This window comes from Danio rerio, chromosome 20 (genome assembly GCF_049306965.1).
Source record: "Danio rerio strain Tuebingen ecotype United States chromosome 20, GRCz12tu, whole genome shotgun sequence".
In the NCBI taxonomy this organism is placed as follows: domain Eukaryota; kingdom Metazoa; phylum Chordata; class Actinopteri; order Cypriniformes; family Danionidae; genus Danio; species Danio rerio.
Window position 1 is genome coordinate 46,508,903 of NC_133195.1, and position 27,160 is coordinate 46,536,062.

General features: G+C 35.5%; 1 protein-coding gene and 1 long non-coding RNA gene across 51 annotated transcripts in view; one reads left to right on the plus strand and one right to left on the minus strand.

Moving 5' to 3' along the window:
- The window catches only part of afdna (afadin, adherens junction formation factor a), a 224,077-nt gene that overhangs the window by 81,799 nt on the left and 115,118 nt on the right, over nucleotides 1-27,160 (minus strand). For 26 of the 50 annotated variants that reach the window (XM_073933618.1, XM_021468678.3, XM_073933626.1 and 23 more), the window contains 7 exons: nucleotides 24,759-24,853; nucleotides 22,828-23,081; nucleotides 9,931-10,000; nucleotides 9,746-9,852; nucleotides 6,475-6,530; nucleotides 4,651-4,856; nucleotides 575-595 (listed from right to left, as the gene is read on the minus strand). In XM_073933618.1, the coding sequence (XP_073789719.1) occupies nucleotides 575-595; nucleotides 4,651-4,856; nucleotides 6,475-6,530; nucleotides 9,746-9,852; nucleotides 9,931-10,000; nucleotides 22,828-23,081; nucleotides 24,759-24,853 (809 nt within the window). The remainder of the gene's footprint in view (nucleotides 1-574; nucleotides 596-4,650; nucleotides 4,857-6,474; nucleotides 6,531-9,745; nucleotides 9,853-9,930; nucleotides 10,001-22,827; nucleotides 23,082-24,758; nucleotides 24,854-27,160) is intronic. The other 24 variants (XR_012396045.1, XM_073933620.1, XM_073933619.1 and 21 more) reach the window with 1 other exon arrangement.
- Nucleotides 18,411-26,103, plus strand: LOC141379440 (uncharacterized). The gene is made up of 3 exons (XR_012396052.1): nucleotides 18,411-19,539; nucleotides 20,584-23,536; nucleotides 24,347-26,103. It is a non-coding gene; the product is annotated as an uncharacterized lncRNA (long non-coding RNA).

A 27,160-nucleotide genomic window follows, 5' to 3' on the forward strand; every position in this document is an offset into this window, starting at 1 on the left:
TATATATATATATATATATATATATATATATATATATATATATATATTAATATATATATATATTGTATATATACTGTGTGTGTGTATATATATATATATATATATATATATATATATATATATATATATATATATAAATAATAGAAGTAAACAAAAACATTGGTTGCCAATTGCACATTAGAAACAAACAAAAAATATAATTAAAAAAGTCAGATTTTTCTGGCCGTTTGATCAGTGCATCTCTATTATGAGTTTCCAAACAAGCGAAATGGGGGTAGTCTCTCATCCACACTGAAGTGCAGTTAAGCAGAGGTAAAAAAAAAAAAAATGGAAGATGCCGCAATTAAAAAGTTGTCAATTTTAGTATCGCATGGTCCAGGTTGAGTCGTAATGAGGGGGTGTTATGAAACATTTGCGTCCAGCTGTAGGAGGAGGGATTACTTTAGTTGGCTTGGGTTGTTTGCTTTCTGTTATGGGGGATAAAAGAGGCATGGAAGACGGAGCAAAGCTGACAGAGAGAGAGATAGAGAGAGAGGAAGAATTGAGACGCCTCCCTAGCAGCACAAACTCCTACCTGATCACCTTCAGCAATCTCCTGTAGAGATAGTAGGTGTGGGAGAGGAGGAGGAGGGGGACAGACATCCGACAGGACAGAGAGAGAGACTGTCAACAACAGCCATGGCATGGACAGAATTCACACAGGTATGTAAACAAAGACATTCACGCTCACACACAACATCATCTTCTTCATCTCACACTATACTGCATATCCGCAGTTCTCTCCTCTCTGGGTTGGCTGCCCGTCAGGTTCCAGATTGATTTGTGGCTATTAGTTTTTACTTATAAATCCTTAAATGGTCTGGCATCTCCTTATTTATCAGATCTCCTACATGTATAACGTCCTGGTAGGTCATTAAGGTCATCAGATCAGTCTGTATCGAGGACCTGGTGTAAGTGAAGAGGGCATCAGGCTTTTTCTGTTTACTTGTTTTTATAAACCTTCTGGGGTTCACGTGATGCTTTTAACCTAGGTGCACATTTTCACTAAGCTTCTGCAAGCATCTTGCTTATTATTTGGGCTTTGAACTTTGTAGCTATTTTATAATTTTTTTTATTTAAATTTTATGAATTATTCTTCAGCATTCAACTCCTAAGCTTGTCAGGAACAGGTCCTGCTTCCTCTCAGCAAGAAACCAATGTTGGACAAGGCTGCACGGTAACAAAAAGCCAACCGACTGTTAATCAAGGATTGTGCCGTGGTCTGAAATATATATATATATATATATATAGAATTACCCAAGAATACATGGGAACAAGAGTTGGGGATCACCATCAGTGAAATAGAATGGGATTATATAGTCAATCTTGTTCACAGTTCTTCTATATGTACCCGACACAATTTAATGCAGTGCAAGATTTTTCACAGAGCACACTACACGAATGCCAGATTAGACAAAATATACCCAAATAGAAATAATACTTGTAATAGGTGTCAACAATCTCCAGCAAATCACACACACATGTTCTGGTCTTGTCCAAAATTGACAGTGCTTTGGTCTAAAATATTCAATACTTTTGAAAAAAAATTTTTAACATATCAGCCACTCCAAATCCTCTAACAGCACTATTCGGAATTCCTTTTGAGCCAAATTTGCCTTCCACAATACAGAATGTTGTGGCTTTTACTACATTATTGGCTAGGAGGCTTATTCTCCTGAAATGGAAACAAACATCTCCACCTTCACATGACAGATGGATAAAAGACATTTTTTTGTGTTTAAAATTGGAAAAAAAATGAGGTTTTCATTAAAAGGCTCTTTAAAAACCTTTTACAAAACAACAAGGGAAACCCTTGTTGAATTATATTGACACTATTGATCTTGAAGCAGAAGAGGAATAAAGGTTTTTAGTTTTATTTTGTTTTTTGTTTTTATTATTATTTATTTATTACTTTTGTAGTTAGTTTTTTTACTGTTGTTGATTATATATTTATTTATTTATTTATTTTTTACATTTACCGTGTCATTTCATAACTTTATTTTTTTTCTGATGTTCATTGGTTTTTAGTTGTGAAAAAGCAGAACAGTGTATTACTTATTTCAGTATGTATATGATATTGTATCTGCAAAAAATGTTATTAAATATAGTTGGCAAAAAAAAAAAAAAAAAAAAAAAAAAAAATATATATATATATATATATATATATATATATATATATATATATATATATATATATATATATATAGAGAGAGAGAGAGAGAGAGAGAGAGAGAGAGAGAGAGAGAGTTTCATCTGCCTGTCCAAACTTATATTAGTGCTTAATATGTGTGATGTTTCCCTTTTTTTCTTATTTTTTTCCTTCCCTCCATCTATCTATTGACTTATTTACTTATTTTCAAGGATTACTATAATTTCATTATTATTATTTTGCCCTAAAAAGTTTATGTACTTATTTATTTGGTAAACATTTAGTAAACCTATTTGCTACTATTGTTTATGATTTGATATTGTAGTACATTTGGACTATAACCCATTGCACATTTTTGTAAAGCTTGCCTCTGATTACATCTCTAAAAGCACATTGTACATTCATTTTGATAACCTTAAATAAATCACAAAAACATTTGAGTGTTTGTTTTATGTTTTAGTTGGTCTTTATGTGCTGTGTAATTAGTTATTTTCATTAGGGTGCATTGTGTTCAGCACTCTAGGCAATGCAGTGTGGTAAAAATGTGCTATATTAAAAACAACTACAACTATACTGGCGTACGGGACATCCTGAGGCTCTAGACTATTGAGCGGTAGTTTAGTTCAGTATAGTAGGATTGGGTTTGAGTCACCCTGATCAGGCTTCTCTTTCCACAACCAAAAGTACACTTACTTGCTGGTGGCACTGACACTTATTATTGATGATTTCCAGTAAATTCAGAAAAAGACCAATAATCATTTTATATATTATGTGCGTAATCAGACTTCATGCAGTCATAAACTTTCATTTCAGGTACTGAATTTTTTTTAAGTGTTATTACACAAAGGAAAGAGATTATTTATGTTATTATAAGCATCTGAGCAATGCTGTTTTTCTCTGAGATGTACAGTCGAACATCTGGGTGGGCCACCAAAAGAAACCTGCATTCGCTGTGCAAATAAGAACCTAAATAAACCGAGAACATGTGGAGCTCATTTCTGAAGTGTAAAGAGGCGTTCACGGTCATTTGTGGTGAGCGAATGATGAAAGTGAACGTTGGCGTTATAATGAGGGTGTTTAGTCACTTGATGCAGCTGAGAACAGTATCATGTCATGACAATGAGCAAAGACCTAACCACTTTGTAGAATTAATATAAAGTGATACAGTGGGGAAAAAGTATTGAAGAGACTCAAAGTTTTGCTTATGATATGACATATTATCCAATGCTGATATTTATACTACTAGTTAAAAATCTGGGGTTGGCGCTCTAGTCCAGTTCTGAACAGCTGATGGTGCTCTAGGCTAGTTTTGAACAGCTGATGGCGCACGAGGCTAGTTTTGAACAGCTAATGGCGCTCTAGGCTAGTTTTGAACAGGTGATAGCGCTCTAGGCTAGTTTTGAACAGCTGATGGTGCTCTAGGCTAGTTTTGAAAAGCTGATTGCGCTCTAGGCTAGTTTTGAACAGCTAATGGCGCTTTTGAACAGGTGATGGTACTGGAGGCTAGTTTTAAACAGCTGATGGTACTGGAGGCTAGTTTTGAACAGCTGATGGCGCTCTAGGCTAGTTTTGAACAGCTGATGGCGCTCTAGGCTAGTTTTGAAAAGCTGATCGCGCTCGAGGCTAGTTTTGAACAGCTAATGGCGCTTTTGAACAGGTGATGGCGCTCTAGAGTAGTTTTGAACAGCTGATGGCACTCTAGGCTAGTTTTGAACAGCTGATGGCACTCTAGGCTAGTTTTGAACAGCTGATGGCACTCTAGGCTAGTTTTGAACAGCTGATGGCGCTCTAGGCTAGTTTTGAAAAGCTGATCGCGCTCAAGGCTAGTTTTGAACAGCTAATGGCGCTTTTGAACAGGTGATGGCGCTCTAGGCTAGTTTTGAACAGCTGATGGTACTGGAGGCTAGTTTTGAACAGCTGATGGTACTGGAGGCTAGTTTTGAACAGCTGATGGCGCTCTAGGCTAGTTTTGAACTGCAAATGGCGCTCTAGGCTAGTTTTGAGCAACAGACGAAAACTTCTTTTTTTTCTGCCAATACATTTCAGTGTGTAAGCCCAGGGACTGTCAGAAGCTTTGGAACCAAACTCTGTAGAGTAAATATGGTTCATGAATCAAGAACAACAAGAGACAGAGACACAAACACACACACACACACACACACACACACACACAGACATTCACAGTACAAAAACACACAGGGGAAACACTGAGTGCAGTAGTTTAAGCACTGTTTGCTGAGGCAATGACCTGAATTGATGAGAGCAGAGTGACACAAGCTTTAACTCTACCACTACAAAAGCATGTATAATGCAACTGCACAAACACATCTCTACTTTTACAGCTACAGCATCATGTATGAAGTATAAATAATAAAGTTAAACAACTCCCATTGTAAAAAAAAAAAAAAAAAAAAAAGAGAGATAAGAAGATAATGATGATAAAAAAAAATGCAGACACCCACCTGGATGACTCCTTCCATCATGCTCACCATCTTGTTGACAATGGCGATGACTTTGTGTGTGCGTTCGGAGGGACTGATGTCGGGCCGGTATTGGCTGGACATGACATAACGGCAGGTCATGTACAGCACGTATGTGGGAGAAAGCTTGAAGTGCACTGTCGAGCTGTTGGTGTAGTTGATGATGGCCGACAGGAAGGCATCCTCGGCTATGGGGGAGAATCATGGGACAGATGAAACGTAGAGATTAAATTGTAATAAAAAATAAAAAAAAAGTTTTTATTTTAGCATGATCATTCACAGAGCTTCAAAATGCATCATTATTTTCTTTTGAATTATTTCTGAGCTTAAGCTTTTACCAGCAGATTGCGGTCTAAGCTAGTTTTGCATAGCAGGTTGGCGTACAAGGCTAGTTTTGAACAGGTGATGGCGCTCTAGGCTAGTTTTGAACAGCAAATGGTGATCTAAGCTAGTTTTGTACGGCAAGAGGCACACTCTAGGCTAGTTTTGAATAGCAGATGGCGCTCTAGGCTACTTTTGAATAGCACATGGGGGTCTAGGCTACTTTTCAATAGCAGATAGTGCTCTAGGCTAGTTTTAAACAACAGATTGAACTCTATGGGTTAGTTTTTAACAGCTGATGATGCTCTAAATTATATTTGTACAGCAGTTGGCAGTCTAGTTTAGTTTTAAACAGCAGATCGTGTTCTAGGATAGATATAAAAAGCAGAAGGCAGTCTAGGCTGGTTTTGAACAGCTGATGGTGCTCTAGATTAGATTTGTACAGCAGAAGGCAGTCTAGTTTAGTTTTAAACAGCAGATCGTGTTCTAGGATAGATATAAAAAGCAGAAGGCAGTCTAGGCTGGTTTTGAACAGCTGATGGTGCTCTAGATTAGATTTGTACAGCAGAAGGCAGTCTAGTTTAGTTTTAAACAGCAGATCGTGTTCTAGGATAGATATAAAAAGCAGAAGGCAGTCTAGGCTGGTTTTGAACAGCTGATGGTGCTCTAGATTAGATTTGTACAGCAAAAGGCAGTCTAGGTTAGTTTTAAACAGCAAATCGTGTTCTAGGATAGAAATAAAAAGCAGAAGGCAGTCTAGGCTAGTTGAACATCTGGTGGCGCTCTAGGTTAGTTTTGAATAGCAGGAGGCACTCTAGGCTAGTTAACAACAGCAGATGGCACTCTAGGCCACTTTTGAATCACAAGTAGCGCTCTTTAGGCTACTTTTGAATCTCATTTAGAAACAACTTCAAACAATTAACTGAATATGTAAGTTGTAATAAATGACATGACTTGATCATCTGCTGTAGTTGTGATAAATCTACGCAAAGGCACAGAAAAAATCTGTCATATGCCAAAAAACTCACTCCTACCACCTAGTAGTATCGTGAGAAAATGATGCACTCCATTTACATGTTTTTCTTTCTTTTAAAAAAACTAAATGATTTTCAACAAACAAAAAAAAAAAGTGTAAATCATTGTTCAACAAGCTAACCACTAAGACAACAGTTTTCTAACAGTCATCAATAGTTTCCAAGCATTGATTTTCAAGGCGGCTAACCATTAGTGATTTCTATAATTAGCTGTCTGTTTAGCTGCAAAATCAGCACTACAAATGGAAAAAATAAAACCATCCCATCAGCCGGGTCATGTAGAAACACTAAGTTGTCTTATTGCAACACCCAGGACAACACAAACCAAACAAACATGACGTTAACAAGCCAACAAAACACACGTCCCAGTTAAAGACGAAACACACAAAGAGAAACGAAACCAGCACAAATCAGCGGGTCTTGCTTGTTAGACAGATTGTGCTTTACTCACAGTTTTCCCTGAACTCGATGCTGGCGGGCAGAGTGAGCTCCGGGCCGTCCTGAGACCTGCGGGGAAAGAATTGGTGCTCGATAAACCAGTTCAGATAGGACAGATTGACACCGCTGTCTACAGAAGCCCACCGCTCCAGAGACCCTGCACCCATCCTGCCATACAACATCCCGCTGCAGATGCCAGACTCTGTATGTGTGAGTGCGTGAGTGTGTTTGTTCATTGTCAATGGATTATTGATGACAGGACTGAAGCCAGGTGAGCGGCGGGTTCAGGTGTCTCAGGTTCCGACTGAAGGAAGGAGTAGTGTTACATATAGATGCCTGCACTCGCCGCTGACTCCATAGAGACCCTCAGTGACTGACAGATCACGCACACATAAAAAACCTGCTCTTACTAAACAGAGACGGATAACGTGGACTGGTTTTTGGTTATATGTGGGCCAGGAGCACAAAACTTATGTTAGATATTATTATCATTATCTTAGATATATTGTAAAATTCATATTTTAACTATATCAAAACACAACTTTAGATTAGTAATGTATCTTTTGAAGCACTGCATTTAGGCTGCTTTACACTGCAGATCTTGATGGTCAATTTAAATTTTGTGACCGTATCTGATTTTTTTGATGACCGGCTTACATCCTCTTTTAAAAGTGACTTGTATCCAATGGTCTGCATTTACACTGCACACTGCAAAGGCGCATTGGACCAGAAAAAAAAAAGAGCAGGCGCTGACTAATAGCTGATAATAAAAGAGTGCTCTTTTCTCCATTCCTGTACCTAAGCCCAATCCCAATTCTACCCCTTAATATAAAAAACGATAAATGTGGCTATCTATAATCCATAATAATAACTCCTGTATAGTTGTCCCACAACATTCTGTCACTTGATGACACTCGAATACCCTGTGAGAAAATTCTAGTGGCTGTGAATGAGCTTTTTACAGTGTCTGGTATAATGGCCACAGTAAATGCAAAGTACAGCTACGATCTTATTGCCACATTTTATCATTATAGTAACATGATATCGTTGCCTTCAGTGATATCTTGAAGATAAAAGCCAAAAAATTGCAACTGGAGTAACTATTGTTGTACTCGTATAAAGAAAGAGATTGCGATGACATTTGATGAAGTGTGCGGGTGTTGTTGTGCTGTCCCATTTCCTTCAGGGTAAATTTTGTCGCCCTTCCCCACTTTCAAGTGCCAAGGGGAAAGGGTAGAGGTACAAAAATAGAATTAAGGTTGGGCCCTAATCTGTTTGGAAGGTTTTATTTATGTATTCCTTTTGGCAAGTAGTTTTTATACTACAGCTTATGACAGAAAAATTCTCAATTGGCCATCTTCTTTTGTTCTAGTGTATACGATTTAGGGTTTGGGACTCAGTTCTGAAGTCTTTTCTGAAATGAAAGTGTCAGAGTTGATGCCATTTGCTATGGTTTTTAAGAGGGCACGGATCCGATTCATATCGGATGAATTACCACATTTGAACAGGGTCTGCAATTGATTTGAGTAAATCGGAATCCATGTGACTTTTTCCTGCTTACACATACACTGGCCATGGGAGAGAAAAAAAATAATCGAAATGAAGTCACTTGAACTATGCAGTGTAAATGCAGCCTTGGACAATGTTAACGAAGACTTTTTATTTTTTAGCATTTAGATTTTTTGAAAAAACGTTTTAAATAGTTGCATCTCAGACAAATATTGTCATACCTTAACAATACAGCAGTGGAAAATGTATTTGCTCAGCTTTCACGTTGACACCTATGACATGCTTTGGTCTCAAACTAAATCTGCATTTTATCCCCATGTTATTGGTCATTTTAGAATTTTGTGAAATTACCCAAATTTTTTGCGTTATTCAAATATACCAACTATACCATTAATAAAATAAATTCCTATAAGAATTAAAATTAAATAAAATGTCATTTAGCGGCGATGTGTTGGCTCAGTGCTTAGCACTGTCGCCTCACAGCAAGAAGGTCGCTGATTCGAGCCTCGGCTGGGTCAGTTGGCATTTCTGTGTGGAGTTTGCATGTAATAGATAAGTTGGCTGTTCATTCCGCTGTGGTGACCCCTAATGAAAAAAGAGACTTAGCCGAAGAAAAATGAATGAATGAATAAAATGAAAATTAATAAAACGAATGATTTCCTAATTTTATGTTAATGATGATTATATTACAAAGAATTATTATTATTACTACCACTACTTGTATTTTGCTGTATTACATATTTTTATTATTTAGCATAATTAATAACAATCTTTAGATTTTTCCTAACTTTTTAATTTGTATTTCATATTTGGCCTAACATATAACATTTTGGCTACCGTTTTGTTAGATTAGCTCCAGATTTGGCTTCAGTGCTGACTAATCTAATGTACTCATATAATATTGTAAAGCACCCTGTAGAACATAAGAATTTAAAAGGGAGATTTGTGAGAGGTGTACTCTCAAATGTGCATTAAAAAACAAGTGCGAGTCAGAGGCAATAGTATAGTGGTACCGACATATAGCACAAAAGGTGTTCATGGCGACCCGAGTTCGATTCCCGGCTCGGGATCTTTTTCGATCCTTACGCTCTCTCTGCTCCCAATGCTTTCCTGTCTGAAATCTCCACTGTCTAATATCATAATAAAAGTGAAAACCCCTAAAAAAAACAATTATTAAAAAAACAAATGCAGTAAGATAAACTTTTAAGATGTGCATAAACTATGATAAAAGCACCTTTACACAAATTCCAGTATGTGCATTAAAAAAAAGTCATGTGATTAAGATAAGAGATCATGTGATGATAAAAATGTGTGTAAATGGAAAAACACTATAAAACATCTGAAATGTTGTTTTGTTCATTTTTAAACCATCTCAGTATTAGTGTTATTATATTATTAAATACCACCAGAATCAAGAGTGTCTGTGCTCTGCGTCTCACGCCTTCAAACGACACCACGTGTTCATTGCAAATCTGCATTGTCTTCTGAGGCACAAGTCATTTATTAAATGAAGAAAAGATTCACGCAGCTTATCTCAATGCAGCAAAATTTCATTTTTACTGTTCATATTTGGTGCCAGTTAATCAGGAAGTGACGTCTTTGTTCTCTTTGACTTATTAGACGGAAACGCTGCTTTATTAGCAAGTCTCTTATGCGATATTCCAGTTTTGCGCACAAATGTAATTAGCGTTTTTGGATGAAAGCAGTGACAGTTAGTTAGCTAGTTAGCTAGTGACAACTACTGTAAGCACACACAGAGATGATTACGTCTTTACCTTCCATCATGCTTGCTAAAGTCCTGCTGCTCTCCACGAATCATGGGCTTCACCAGGCCTCTTTCACTGCTGTTTCCTGACCGCTCCATCTCCAGCTTCCCTGAGCTCTGAAACCAGCAATCACCCCATCAGATACACTCATCACAGCAAAGAGACACGTAAAAACAATCAAGCCGATCTGAAACCTTGCTTGTAGGGAGAGCAGAGCCACTGTGAATGTCCCCGTGGAGGTCAAAGGTCGTCTCTGGGACACTCCTAAAACAGACAGAAAAAAGGGCAATTATTTCAGCAGATAACGTGAAAGTAAATAACGTCCATAGTCAAACAAACAGACACATGTTGTACTGTATGACCACCTGCGCACGCTTGAAAACATAAACCGGAGCTAAATGGAAAGTCAAACAACACACAGTTTCACAAACAGCAGGATACACGTGTTGAGCTCTGAAGACCATCAATAACACGCCAACATTCATACCAGAGAAATGAATGAGCAGGCGTAAATATACACCCGCGCAAGTGTTTAAACAAAATGATACAAACAAAACAGACTTTAATGACAAGATTAGAAGGCAAAATACTACCGTTTGTGCTACTGTGTTCAACAGCTGGCAAACAGCTGTGCCCGGCTCTCTGTTCATAACTACCGTATACACAAATATCAGCTATACTGAGAGAGTGTGATTATTTAAAATTTAATTGTAATGTTGTTTGATGCTGCGATTAGCAAAATCACAAGTCTGTGACATGAATGTGATTTAAATATATAACGATAACACAAATAGTCGATACGGGTTAGTCAGAATTATTAGCCCTACCTAATTATTTGCCCCCTGTATATTTTCCTCAATTTATATTTTACAGAAAGAAGATGCAGTATGTTTTCAGCATATTTCTAAACTTAATCGCTTTAATAACTGATTTCTTTCTTATTTGCCATGATGACAGTACATTATATTTTACTAGATAGATTCAAAATGCTACTGTAGTATGAAGCTTGACTAGGTTATTTAGGAAAGTTAGTGTACTTAGGTGAGTCATTGTATAACAATGGCTTGTTCTGTAAACAATCAAAACAAAAATTTGCTTAAGGGGGCTAAAAATATTGACCTTAAAATGTTTTTAAAGAAATAAAAAAAAAAACTGATTTCATTTTAGCTGAAATAAATAAGACTTCCTATAGAAGAAAAAAAATATTAGAGTAAACACTGTAAACAAAATTCCTTGCAGTTAAACATCATTTAAGAAATAATTTAAAAAGAAAAGATTGAAAGGAGGGCTAATCATTTTGATTTAAACTGTATATCACAATAAGCTTTGGGTGTCCTGTGTTTAAATCCCCCATTTCTCTCCAACTTTACTTCCTATTATTTACTTTAACAACACTATGTATCCTGATGCAGACTCTCCTCTGCTCTATAAACAATCATGTTTATGACAATACATATAACTGTAACCCACCGGCCCTTCTGCTCTCAACTTGTGCTGAGCTGGGATCGAACCAGCATTTTTTTTTTTTGCATGGGAATGGGTTGCTCTAACAGGAAGGCTATAGACCATGGCCTCTGAAACATCTGTCGCTAGAGCCCCTTTTAGAGGTAAGAGGAGTGACGTTTACCTGCATAGCACTTCGCTAGCTAGCCTCTATTACATAAATTTAAACAATATTGAAAGAAAATACCAGTTTACAACATCAAGCAATTTAATGACAAATTTTAATTTCCAAATACATCCACTAAAAGAATGTTTTGGTAATCTTCAATTAAAATTTGACCATTTTCTTCAGCATTTGGAGTAATGATCCTTTTCTTTTAACGCCAGTTTGGCGATTTCAGCCACAATATTCTTAAAAACAACCCTCTAACTGTTACATTGAGAGAATGATGCACAAAAACAAAGCCGTGCCTCCAACTCAATATTCAGTTTTAGTTGGAAGTACATCAACGTACTGAATTAAAAGACTCGGGAACTTCCGGTTCATGCAGACTTTAACAATCAATAGAAGTGAATGAGACCAGAAGTCTCAAACCAATAATGTTCCAATAGCTGCGCCCACTCATAGGTAACAGAATAAGGTCAATAAACCAGGTTTAAATGCACCTGATTCTCTAACAAAAGACAGAGCTCTGCATTTCACACAGTCATAAGAACATAGGAATGTGTATAAATACACACATACATGCATACATACAAGCATATTTATATTAAAAATGGTCGAAAAGACTGTTGTTAAGACTATTATCACATGAAAATGTACAGAGCTTTTTTTGTGAAGAGAGAGAAACAGGTTTGATGCATATAAAATACATAATGACTACACAGTGAATGAAGGCTACACAATGAATGAAGGCTAAATTTATATATAGATCACTAATAATTTACATATACAGTTTAGGGCTAGCACTGTCGCCTCACAGCAAGAGGGTCGCTGGTTCGAGTCCCGGCAGGGCCAACTGGCATGTCTGTGTGGAGTTTGCATGATTTCCCTGTGTTCAGGTGGGTTTCCTCCTGGTGCTCCGGTTTCCCCCCCAGTCCAAACACATGCGGTATAGGTGAATTAAATAAACTAAACTGTCCGTAGTGTATGAGTGTGTGAATGCGTGTGCAATGGGATTTCCCAATACTGGGTTGCAGTTAGAAAGGCATGTACTGCATAAAAAATATGCTGGAATAGTTAGAGGTTCGTTCCACTGTGGGGGCCTCTGAAATATGGATTAAGCCAAAGGAAAATGAATGAATGAATATACAGTTTAGGCATGTTGCACATTAATGGAAAATTGAGGTTAGTTAAATTAAATCATGAACCAAAATTAGTCAGAAAAATCACAATTCAATTTTTCCCCTGATTCACACAGCCTTAGAGAGACATTTTAAAAACTCTCAGTATTAGCAATGATGTGTTCTGCTAGAAATGGATGTTATATTAAATAACCATGTCATAATGCCCATTTTGGATAATCCAGTGAATTAAATGCAAATTTATGTTAAATCTTGATGGACAGAAACCAAAAAATGAGATTATTCTGATCATAAATTAAGCCTGGCATAAGTGCAAACATAGATCAATGTAGAGCAACTCTAAAAAGCACAAGGAAAAATAAAAATGTTCAAACTGCCACTAGCTTGCTTGGTTTTGGGTCTTGTAGAGCTGCGCATCGATGGATTTGCTCTTCAGTGTTTGGACTTTCAACAGTGAAAATTAAAGCACGCTGAACTGAACGTCAACTCTAAAAACTGGACTGACACGGTTTCAATCCACTAGAACTTCTATGTTAAGCGGCTTTGACAAAATCTACATTTTAACAGCGCTATAGAAATAAAGATAAATTAAACTGAAGCTTCATATTTCCATTCTACGTCATGTTTCTTACTTTTAAATGCATGAAAATGACAATATCTAATGCAGAACCAACAACCGGAACTGAACTTTACCTTAGTGAGTCATGTGTTATTAACTACAGAACAAGAGAACACAAGATGTTTATTTAACTCCTCTTGCACTGATTGGCATGACTGTGTTTCTTCAATAAATCATGATAAAAACGCATAATTATTAGTCATTATTTTCTTCTAAGGACACCTTTTAACGTTCAGGGAAAAAGATGTACTATACTTTCATGATTTTGAACGCCTGTATTATCCTTGACCAAACTGTGTACACTGAACACTTTGCATGCAATGTACCTGTAGTGTGAGAAGACATCTAGCCTATATTTTCATAAATATCTGACCAACACAAAAACCAAATATTACAAGCACTGAGCTCTTGTCTGATCCTTCCCATCAACAAGCATTCCCTGTCCCGGAATGAGCAGCGCTGTAATCCAGTGGAACATCAGGACATCAGATTAGAGATTTCTGCTTACCGCCACAAACACGTCCACTGTTAGATGACATGTTTTCACATCAAATTACCGCAGGAAACGAACCTAATTTAACCTAGGCATTATGAAGGACTGGCCTTAAATGAACGCAGATTTAATTACAGCACATCGAACGCAACAGTATGCGCATGGGATACAAGCTCACACAAACCACCATCGAAAGGCAACTTTTGAAAAAACTCAAAAAGTCAACATAAGAAACAGGAATTACAACTCTGAGAGAGCTTAACGGTGGAGCTCCACAGGGCAGGAATAGTTTACATGTACAAACAGAGAGTCATCATGTAAGAATAAACTATAACTAATAAGGAGGGCAGGGAAAAAGAGTGTGTTTAGCAATTAATGTGCTCTATTAAACACCTTTAAAATGTAAACGTAGCATTTCGTGAGGCTATCCTAATGTTATTACTCAACATTTGAAAGTAACATATTAGTTATTAATCATATCAAATCATATATAATCATATAAGATGTGTTTTGTAAATATAATTATTCAGCAAAAATGCGTTAAACTGATATTTAAACAGATCAAAAGTTATTTATAAATGTTACAATTTGCTTTTATTTTTGTTTTCAATATTTTAAGACACCCAATGCTGTTTCCTGACCATATAAATAATACAATATTATAAATATATTACATATACATTTTTGGATGATATTAGTAATCAGCATATTATAATCATTTCTGAAGGATCATTTGACACTGAACTCTGGAGTTCTTGCTAATTGTGATAACATTTCAATGTATGCCTGCATTAGTATTTTGATCATATCAGTGCATCTGCAATGAGTAAATGAAGAGTTCAAATGTTAAAACCTCTAAATGCCTTGTGAAATTTTCGTCTAAAATGAGCATTTTTAATCAGGCTCCTGTGTGCAATTTCAGTAGTTTCAGTTTTGGCAAAGAATATGTCACAGAGCACAGAACATGGTCTTCAGAGTGAAATGGTCTTCAGAGTGAAATAACTCAACATAAACAAAGGAGGATGACAATAATATTTATTTTCAATTGAAATTTCTCACGGCACTTAGAGGTTTTTGCATCTAATCGCTTCAAATATTTTTTAAAAACAAGTGAAAAATTTTAAGATCCAGTAGTGTACAAATTATTATTATTATTATTAATATTATTATTATTATTATTTATACATTTATTTATTTATATATTTATTGCCATATCAGGAACTTATGGCTATTTAAAAAAAAATTATATACATAAAAATATTACATGATAAAAACTAATTTCTATTAAAATAAAAAGTTATTTAGACAAATATATAAAATAGAAATAAATAAAATTTACATAAAAATATATTCGAGGTTAAATAAGATTTTTCAGTTCAATTTTTGATAAATAATTTAAGATTTTTCCTGGTGGTACCTTTTCAAAAATGTCTATTAAAGTATTCTCCTTATAAAAAATGTATTTAATGGTATTCAAACTTCCACATTCCAACAAAATATGTTTCATCGTAGTGTACAAATAAATAAAACCAAAACGAACACAACACTGCTGAAATATATGATATCTATCATTATAATATATAAGAATCTGATTTTTAGACACAATCTTGAAAACAATACCAAAACTTTTAATAATTTCAAAATGATGCAGGCTTATAGTTAAAAAGTCTATCGGTACAAAAACAAGGTCACTTCTGAAGTATTTAAAGCCCATGAAATGTGTATGTACTCACCAGCAGCTCTGTGTTTTCCAGTGTTGTATGATGAAGTGTGTGTGTGTGTGTGGGAGCGTCCCTACTCTCCGCCTGTCTCAAACACTCTCTCTGAAGTGACACAGGCAGGACACACCCCTCTCTAACCCACGCTGAGCAGATTATAGTCTCTCTCCGACATAACCTTCAGCTCACCCTCTCCTGTCACTCTTTTACAGCAGTTCTCACAATATAGGCTGTGTTTAACACTAAAATTTGACAGGACAGTCACTGTGGAAGGACATAAAACCTGAAAAACTCCATACAACCCAACACAACCTACAATTGTTGTTACAGCCCAGTTGTTAAATACAAGCAAGCACACGCAACACACAGACATCTAAATACTGCCATCTAATGGTTTCATTATTAATATCTGGATAGAGTTGGCCAATATGACAAAAAAAACGCATATCACCAGGCAAGTTATTGCATTTTCTGATAACTATATATATATATATATATATATATATATATATATATATATATATATATATATATATATATATATATATATATATATTTGATTGTACTATATTTTATTGCAACTTATGGCTTAATTTGAGGGCGGAACAGTGGTTTAGTGGTTAGCACTGTCACCTCACAGCAAGAAGGTCGCTAGTTTGAGTCCTGACTGGGCCAGTTGGCATTTTTCTGTGTGGAGTTTGCATGTTTCCCCCTAATTTGGGTGGGTTTCCTTCGGGTGCTCCAGTTGAATGTGTGTGTGTGTGAGAATAAGTGTGTATGGATGTTTCCCAGTAATGGGTTGCAGCTGGAAGGGCATCTGCTGCATAAAAGATATGCTGAAATAGTTGGTGGTTCATTCCGCTGTGGCAACTATGATAAATAAGGGACTAAGCCGAAGGAAAACGAATGAATGAACTTAATTTGATTGTAATACAATAATGTACACCTTATGTAAAGCTCCTTTGAAACAATTATTATAAAAAGCAATATCTAAAATAAATGTGAAAGGAATATAATATCATTTCTGTAAATGCAATCAATTAATATATATAGAGCATGTGTAAAAAAAATATTTATTTTTCACATTTTAAAGTACATACATAGAAATGTACTCATTTCTGTGTGATCACATTTCTCCATTTATTTGGAACTACAGGGCCAGTGTTTGATGATGATGTGTAATATCGCACTCAAACAAATGATGAAAAATGATTACCATGAACAATGCATTTTCATTAAATGATGGATCACATTACATATAAAACCACAGAAGTCCGTTAGGCAAATAGTAAATCAACATTAAACATTGTTTTTTTGAAATTGTCCGAAGACAGGAACAGACATCGTTGAATAGTTTTAGGATAACTTTCAAGAAAGGTTTTGATCCACTTCAAATGTTGAATGCGATATATATCTAGAGAATGTTAAGGTCAACTTTTAAAAGATTAATTCATTCCAAAATGAAAATGATGATATTAATTATTCACCCTCATGTTCCAATCCTCTGAGACCTTCTTTTATCTTCGAAACACAAATGAAGATATTTTAGATGGAATGCTGGAGCTCTCTCATCCTCCATAGACCGCAATGGTCTCGAGACACTCAAAGTCCAAAAAAGAACCAAAAACATTCCTTCAATGTGACTTCAGTGGTTCAACTGTAATCAGATGAAGCTCCAAGAACAAGCTAGTACACCAACAATGTCCCCCGCATCAGATCAGGGCGTGTGTTTGTTACTGCAATATAATATTTGCATGTTGTGATGCCAACTCTAATGGCAATATCTCATATTGCGCCCACAGTAAACAGGCACCCTGACGACCTAACACAGGAGATAAGACATGGGTGAACAAAGTTGCACTTCTTTTTTTTTTTTTGCACAAAAATGTTCTTAAAGCTTCATATGATTACAGATGAACCACTGAAGTCACATGGAATGCTTTGACAAGATCTTTGGTTCCTTTTCTGACTTTGAACATCCCAGGACAGTTGCGGTCTATAGTGCTCTATGGAAATCTAAAAAATCTAGTGTGTATATATATATTAGCGCTGTCAAAATTAACGCGTTAACGCATGGGATTAATTTTAAATAATTAATGCCTTAATAAAAATTAACGCAATTAACGCAGTTCAGGTTTTTTTACTTCCTGTTGTGGTGGACGTGTGTTCAACATGAAATAAATGTGGATAAGACCAAGGAAGCACTTTTTGAAGGCAAGTTCCAGTATAAAACAATTAATTGCATCACAAGTTATCCAGAGTTTCATGCAATTTCGGGTGTTTCATTTTTAACTTTCGACATCTGTTGTAAGTTGATACCGCATGGCGAACAGAAAGAAAATCCTCCGCATTTCGTGACTCGGTGTTCCTTTAAGGTAAGGTTCCTTTTAAGGCTACACGGTAGAATTTTAATAAGATTATAATCTTAATCATATTAAAATCGTAGTATTGGTGTCTTATGTAAATGTACTCAGAACGTCTGGTGAAGTCGCGAGCTGTCAAAGACAGGGCATTACTCTGCCTTTCAGCATGAGCCCTCCAAGTTTAGCGTGTTTCCTCATTAAACGCAACGAAAGCGTATGCTTCGCGTTGTTGTGTCAGAATCCTTGTGAAATACAGTAATACTTTAGGACGCTTAGTTTAGGATGCTTAGCAAATTTGATGAACATGATCATGCGTGTTGAATCTGAGGGGAGTCGCTCCAGTATGGAAGGCCGTTGGGGCCAAAACGTCTGCAGCGCGTTGTGTGTGTGTGTGTGTGTGTGTGTGTGTGTGTGTGTGTGTGTGTGTGTGTCTGTGTCAGGCCCGTTGAGGGGTGTCAGGGGTGGAGTGAGCGACGTATCTGAGTAGGGGCGAGAGGGGTGTGCAATGTATTTAACGACCGGTTTGCAAGAAATTATCATTCATTTGCGGGCATTTGGGAGTCTCTGTGCACTTGCGGGATACTCCTAGTCTTAGCAACTGGATGAATGTAAAGGAGGATTAAGCAAAATTGTTTCTACTCTATAATTAATGTTCTCAACTCACAGCAATAAAACTTTACAATGAGTGCAACAGTTTGTATTCTATAGTTTATTATTATAATTTTTCATTTTCCATATCTGCAATTCCTGTATTTTGGCATTTTTTTGCAGTCCACTTAGAATCCAACATGGAAACCAATGTTTTCTTTATTGGCATTGATTGTTTTGAAATTTAAATGTCATTAACATGCCTGTGTTTTAATTTCTGTAATAAATATGGCTGTCAAGCCAGGATCTTGATGGTTTATTTTGGGTTTGTTGTTCACATGAAGAAATCTGTTTTACAAGTTAAACAAAAATTCTATTAAACAATAATATTTTGAATTTAAATACTTTTTTCTTGCGTTTACATAAATTTTACATTTAAATAGGCAAAATTACAAGTTTTAGTATTTTAAATGCGATTAATCGCGATAAATTTTTTTTAAAAGGTGCGATTAATTAGTTAATTATTTTTAATCGATTGACAGCACTAATATATATATATATATATATATATATATATATATATATATATATATATATATATATATATAAACAACATAAAGAGGAGTATTTAATAGCATAATTTTATAACAGAATGAATTATTTCATGTTAACTTAATGCTTGTGTATAATAAAGAGTCAAAATAGCAGTTTTTAACAGTGCCTATTTTTCCTGACTCCACTTCCTGAGCACGTTTTGCCACCTCTGGGAAAAAACAGGATGTATTTTTTTGGGATATTGTTTGCATAAGCGAGTTAACGGATTGAACACGCTCTCCTAAACTGCAGTCATAAGTTTAAAAAAATATGGCAGAATCAGGTGCTTCAGATCATTTGAATGGTTTATGTAAATCAAGAACTTTAAATTAATGACTGACAGACTTATCTGACTCCCTTTGCACAAGTCTGATGTGCTTTAAAACATATTACTTGTAGTTAAATGCTGCTGTTTGACATATTTTTGGATTTTTATGTAATATAAGTAAAAAGTGTTTTTCTATCAAGATGCTATTTTATTTAAGAGTTTGAACTTATTGTAATTTTTTTAATTTCCTTTTAAATGTAAAGGTTACTTATGTCAAACATACTTGTAAATGTAGTTTTAAATGGAAACCTTTTTTCCAAAGACAATAGAATACACTAGATGCGTCACTCGAATGCGAATGAAGCCCTGCCTACTAATATAGGAGCCAATCATCGATCACTATAGACCAGGGGTAGGGTTGTAACAATATACCGGTATGACGGTTTACCACGATTTGAACGTGCACGATTATCATACCATGAACAATTGCATATCAACGGTTTTAACCCTTAAAGACCGAGACAGCCGCCCGCGGCTAAAAATAAGTATTGCTCTTAAATGTTTAATAACTTTTGATCCGCTGATCCGATTCATACAATTCAAAGATTGGCATAAAGAAGAGAATCTCAGCTTTCCAGTGCTGTAGTTCTGTAACATTCGCGGACTTTCAGAGGCTCCGGAATCAGTGCGGTTACGTCATCAACATTTGACAACGCTGATTTGACAAAGAAACGCTCGTCACTGTGTCTCCGGACAAATCAGACATGATACATTGATGCATTGTCCCTCCTCCATGCCCAGATTGGTTCAAACTCGCTATATCACAACCAATAAGCATAGGTTTCGCTTTTGTTTGCGGACCAAGCTTTTTGAACAACACAGAATGAGAGATAGGCATACATTTATGCGCGGCTAAATAAAACGCAAAAAAAAAAAGTTTTGCATGAAATAATTCTCATACTAAGTACTTTTGCATGCACAGCAGCACAGAAACATGACAAAACAGTGACACAGCAAAGACGAACTGCTGCTCTTGCTGTTTTAAAAAGACGCAAATGAAGATGCAGCTGTTTGTCTGCATTGCAGACAACCATATCCATGCTGGCACATAAAACCTAAGGATGTTCCATATTGAATCTAGTTTCGTTATGTAACTATTTATAGTATAGTAAATATTTATATCTATTTTTTACTGAGGATTTGCACCATGTTTATTTGGACTTTATTTGGACTTTGACACATTATTTATTATTTTCTTATTTTTATTTGTTCATTGTAAGTGGTGTTGTTTATAGTAACTAAAAATATATTATTTGGAAAAAGTCAAATTTGCTTCACTGTTCTATTATTTTGTAACATTTGTAACATACCGTATACCGCGAAACCGTCAAACCGTGGTATTGTTTTAGACGATTATCATACCGTGAAAAATTCATACCGTTACAACCCTAACCAGGGGTCACCAACCTTTTGGAAACTGAGAGCTACTTTTTGAGTACCGATTAGTATGAAGGGCTACCAGTTATTAAATAACACATTTTTCTTAATTTACTTTTAGTTATATGTTATAATTAATAATATTCATCTTTGTGAAGACATTGATCATGTTAATAATTTCTCACAGTAGTTGTCAACAATGATTTAACAAGGTAGATAAACATCGATATGCAACTCTTCATTTGTCTGAAATAGTTTTTAAAGTTTTTTTTAATATATAACAAAGTAATTTTCAAATTTACACCAATGCAAGAGTGATTCAAAAAAGAATACCTATAAAAATATTAGATGCAGCTTTCTCATATGTGGTGCTATGGTGAGCTATTTTCTAGAACAGGCCTGCGAGCAACTCATGTGTAACTGGCGGGCTACCTGGTGCCCATGGGCACCATGTTGGTGACCTCTGCTATAGACTAACGTTTCTCCAGAGGAAAGCTCGGATCAGACATGTGCTTTTACAACAGTTTTCTGGTAATTTGTAGGAAACAAACACAAGGTACAGTCAGTCCTGTCAAACACACATCACATGATAGCAACTACTCAGTTGTGAATCACTTCAGAAGAGCAGTCCGATCTTAAGAAGCATTATTCAGAGTATGATCATGTGTAACAGGACTATAAATAAAGTTGGTGATCTTGTTCCTTTCAAGTGCGCATTAGCTTAGGCTACCTAAACAACTGTTATTTTAGTTTATTTGAACATTTAGAAATGAATCTTATGTGACGGTTGTTGTTTAATTTAATTGTTGATACCAAAAATGTAATGTAATCTTAAGCTTGGCAAACAGTTTAGGAGAATTTTCTCCATTCTGACAGAATACCGCCAAAGATGACTTGCCTTAAATGGACTTTGCTTAATTTAAATGACAACGAAAAAACATTTTCTTTACAACTAGCAGAAATAAACGTTTATATTATTTAACCAAGATATGTGTCCAAAATCACAAAGACTGCCTCTATTATTTGCCATGAAAGCAAAAAAAGTACTTTTTAGTTTTGGTTTTGTATACTTATACAATGCGATAATTTGTGTCGAGACTGCCGCATATAATTTCTAAATGAACGCGTTTTAAGCACATTTAATATGATTAGATGATTCACAAAGAAATTAAGAATAGACAGGCCTGACTCAGCAAAGTTACCAAAACACTTAGCAAAATATCCTTTAATTAACATTCCATTATAGAAATCAAGATATATGTTTATACATTATCACCTCTTATTATAGATCTACATCAAGTCATTTTGACATTTTAGAATCGATTATTTCTTTTAAGAGACTGCAATAACTTTATTTTTGTGCACTTTTATCCTTAACTAAAACTTAAATAAAGTTCAATTATGCGATACTGCAGGAGAACACCTTAGCCAAGTTAGTAGCTTAAAGTTGAGCTAATGACTTCTCTAAAGGGTAGCTAGACTATAGTGTAACTATTTTAAAAAGTAAACCAGCAGGCTATTGTTACAGAGAAGCTACCCAAGTCTAAAATTCCACTTAACAACAGACGGTTCATTGTGCTTCACTGTCCAAGCTGCTCAATAAAGCACTCGTCTGCTGACTATTGTACAAGTTCAAATCTTTCTGATCACAATCAGTTCATTCCAATATGAATCTTAGCAGCTGATATATTGGCTGCTATTAAAAGAAAAACATCAGTGTGAGCTCATCTAGAAAAATCTTAAAGGCAGGTGCTTGATCAAGCCAAACACAATCCATGAAGTAAAAAAAATAAATAAAAAAATTCGGCCCACTTCCACTTCAGCTCTTAAAAGACAAATTTAATTTGACATTTCAACCAACATGGTCTTCAACAGCCGGATTTTTCAATCTAGACTCCTTCTGAAAACGTACTACAGTGAACATTTCTGGAGAGCGGCAAATATGTCCCAGGATCAACGTTTTTTGCAGTTTTTGTTTTCATGAATCCACCAGAGGCTGCTGTGTACGCTTTATAATATCTCAAATTTCTCTGACTGCAATTCACACCTGCTGTTCTCACATAAATCCACTAGAGCCAACCCTAAACCCAACTGATAGTGTTTTCAAAAGCACGATTAACCGGTTTTAAAGATAAAAAGCAGCCATACATTTCTCCGGCTACATAATTTGCAACATCCAGAAATGTATAAAGGGCTACATTTTCACAATGCTGTGATTTTTGAGGCTTTTGCTATTAAAAGAAGAAAAAAAAAAATGTCTCACCCTGATTTGTGCCTGCCTTTCATCATGGGCCCGGGGTCTCTTTTGGACATGCTCTGGTCATAACTGGGGTCTACGAATTTGAAGACGTGAGTTGCTCCGAACTGGACGGTCACCCCACTGCGCAGAACTGTAGTGTCAGCGATCCGCTGTCCATCCACAAATGTCTCTGCGTCCATATTGGCTGGGGTTATGGTCACCAAGCCGTCCGCATGCATAAGGTCACAGTGATGAGGGAGAATCCCAGGCCCAAACAGCTGCATGAGGATCAAGCAGAAGAGAAACATAAGCTATGCTTCCATCCACCTATTTTTATGCACATTTTGAATATAAATCGGTTGATAGAAATGCTAAGATGCGCATACATTTTAAAAAGACTCATAAAAAACATATGCTCATTACAGAGTAGGATTAACTTTTAATTTGACAGAAAAGATTTGCATAAAAGATTAAGTTTTCGCTAAGATGAACACTTTTACCAAACAAATTTCAGTATACACATTAAAAAGGTCAAGTGATTTAGTTATAAAAGATTATGTGATGATAAAAATGTTTGTGAAAGGACAAACAAGCAGGCTGAGCACATTGTAAAACATCTGAAATGTTGCATTGTTCATTCTAAAAGCCTGAACTGTTTCAGTATTCTTGTTATTATAATATTATTTGCCTCCAGAATAGTCAAGAGTGAAATGCCACCATGCATTCATTGCATGTCAGGATTGTCTTCTAAGCTGCAAGTCATTTATTAAATAAAGAAATTCCATTTTTACTGTTAATATCTGGCGCCAGTTTATCAAAAATTGATGATTTTTGTCTTTGATTACTAGGATGGAAAGTTGCTTTATTCGCATGTCTTTTATTTGATATTCCAGTTTTTGCGCACAAATTTAATTTGCATCTTTGCATTTTTGTTTGGTTAGATTTTTGTTTTATAGTGAAGCAATGATTTCGCAATTTAACCGCCATGACTGTCCAATCAGAATCAAGTACTTAAGAGAGCTGTGTAATAATTAGTTATAACTAGGCCCACATGGAATCTGCTCCCACAAAATTCAGCAAAATACCGCAGATTTTTAGCCCATCATTTTTTTCGTTTACTTGTGTAAAGTGTACATTTATATTTATTGAGTTTTTAAAATAATCTCAGTAATATTATTGACTAATATAAAAATATTGATATGTTTTTTTTTTCAATACAGTTTGTAAAGTAATGTTTTCTGTCTTTTAGTAGATATATTATATGAGAGTCCATTTGTTTATCAAATAAAGTGGATCTAATTGGATTTGCATTAAAAACATTAAATACAAGTTAAAAATGTATTACTTTTTAATCTATATATTAAGGTTTTAGTAATGATACTTCCAAAATCATTCCGCATAAATCTGCAAATTTTTAACAAAATTCTGAGCAGAAATAGCAAAAAATGTCAGCAGATTCTGTCTGGCCCTAGTTATAACATATTCACCATGCAATATGCAGACTAAGGTCAATCCATTTTAAGTGCAGTGGGTGTGGAGTTAGTTCAAGACTATGAGCTTTATTTCTTTACAGATCTTATACTTACACACGAAGATATTATAAACACCAATAAAAACATGCCATGCATAACAACAACAACAAAAAAATGAATGACTAAAGGTCAGGATGATTCGAAGTACCAGGATGAGCCTGTGCTATTAGTCTCAGCGGTTGTTATCTAGAAATAACACCTTGAAATGTCATGACTGGCCAATTAGAATCAAGTATTGAAGAGAGAAGTAATAATTAGCTATAATGTTTTCCCCAGGAATGATCTAAACTATGCATGCACTGCATTTTAAGTGCAGAAGGTGTGGTGAATATTCAAGACTATGAGCTTTTTTTCTTATACAAGCACGTGCAAAATAAACACCAAGAAAAAACATGACAAGGCCTCTTTAAGAGTTTTGATTACCTGGATGTTTCCATCTTCACTCCGGTCAGATCCGACCTCAGTAACGCTGTGCTGTAGTCTGTAGAGTTTGGGTTTGTCCCTGGAGTCGGAGCCATCTGCAGATCAGCCACACAGCAGTGAGACGCACGTTTGTTTTTTCTGCTTTTCACTCACACGCTATTCAGAAAATAACGCAAGCATGTGCACGCCTGCACAGCCTATTACAGTGTCACTTCTGCGCTTTAGGCTATGTAATTATAGACACATAAAACTACATGTTTCCAAATCCGTCCAGTCAATGGGTTCACTAAACTACAGTATAATTAGGCTGCTTTCACTCCTCTGAGATGCAACTCCTCCAGGAGGGTTTTCTAGGGTTGTACACAGCCTGCTAATTAAAGCACTGACACTAAAAATACACTTCTATGTTCAAAAGTTTGAGGTCAGTAATGTATATTTAAAATAAATGCTTCTGTTTAGCAAGAAATTAGTCAAATAAATGCAGAATCCAGAGTTCCCATCAAAATTAAAGGGATAGTTCACCCAAACATTTCCTCACCATTTACTCGCATCCAAAAATGTATTGATTTCTTTCATCCATTAAATGCAAAACAAGATGAACAATGATGGGGAAAAGCAGCCGCTAGCTACATTTCCATCCACCTATTTTTAAGCGCATTTTGAATATGTGCATAAAAAAGGTTGATGGAAACAGCAATATGCACATACGTTTTGAAAATGCATATGCGCATAACGCAGTAGGATAAACTTTTTATTCAATAAGAAAACATGCACATAAACTGCGATGGAAACACTTTTCTGAGCAAATTCCAGTATGAGCATTAAAAAAAGATTGAAAAATAAGAGATCATCTGATGATAAAAATGTGTGTGAATGGACAAACCAGCAGGCTGAGCACACTGCAAAAACATCTGGAATGTTGTATTGGTCATTCTAAAACGCCTTATTCATTTCAGTATTAGTGTTATTAAATTATTATTTAGCACCAGAATAAAGAGCGTCTGTGCTCCGCGTCTCATGCCTTCAAACGCCACCTTGCGGTAACTGTGTCAGGATTGTCTTCTGAAGAAGTAATTTATTAAATAAAGAAAAAATACACGCAGCTTCTCCTACTGCAGCAAATTCCGTTTTCACAGTTGATATTTGGTGCCAGATAATCAGGAAGCGACAATTTTGTTCTCATGACTCGTTGCTTTTTCCGCAAGTCTTTTATGCAATATTCCAGTTTTGTGCATAAAGTTAATTCACATTTTTGGATGCAAATAGTTATTGAGATCCATAGTAGGAACACAACAAACAATGGAAGTCAATAGACTTTTTTTGTACCCAACATTCTTCAGTATTCCACCATTTGTGTCCAGACAAAGAAAGAAAACAATGTTCTTGCAAAAAATAAATAAATAATGAATAATACATATATAAATAAAAACTCTTCATATGGTTTCAGATTCTACATTTTCTTTTCTTGCAACAATTTAGAATACATTTTAGTATTCAGCGAAATCATAATTTAACACAGTGATTTCACATACAAAATTATGCACACAATTAAGTTAATGACATCAAATGACTTTTGCAAAGGAAATTGGAATCAGAATTCTTGGAACATTCAAGAACAATGCACTTATTACAACAAAAGAGTAAGCTGTAAATGATATGATGTTAGCTTTATATTTTGAATGTTAAGATTAGTAAGATGACTGGCAATGAGAAAGTAAGCAAAATGCAAAACACTAAAAAAAATTTAAATTATAAACTTTAAAAGATGCTCATACTGGTGATAAAGTTATTTTTGTGTATATATTTTATATATACACAGTTTTCACTGGTGGATTTTAATGGCATTGAGTTTAAAAAAAGAATAATAAAAAGTTTCTTTAAAGAGCCCCTATGATGCGTTTTTGAAAATGAGCTTCCATGCAGTGTGCAACACAGCTGTAAGTGAATGACAACATCCAGGTGAGGTTTAAATCTGAAACTGCACCATGCACCATGTTTAAAACTATTGATTCTTTTCAGTCCACAGAGTCAGATAAATGATTCGTCTTTTGTTCTGATCTTTTGCCAGTAGGCGGCGACGTCAATACAGGCCATCGCCAAACATGAACTGCCGAATCTGGTAAAACGTGAGCACTGCGAGGGATCATGGGATTGATCATGATGCGAAGATTAATTTCACTGAGAGATGGCAAGACATGCGGCTGTGGGGAATAAAGAGTTAAAGTTCATTTCCACAACAATACCACAGTTTACAGAGTGCTGTGTTTGTTCCTGTCATTTTTCTGATGATTAATACAATAATCTACCCTGCAGCGCGTGATTCACCGGCCGTGTGTTATTATTGTTAAAAAAGGAGCAGCAAAAACTACTTATGTGTAGGACTTGGTCAGTAAATGTTACAC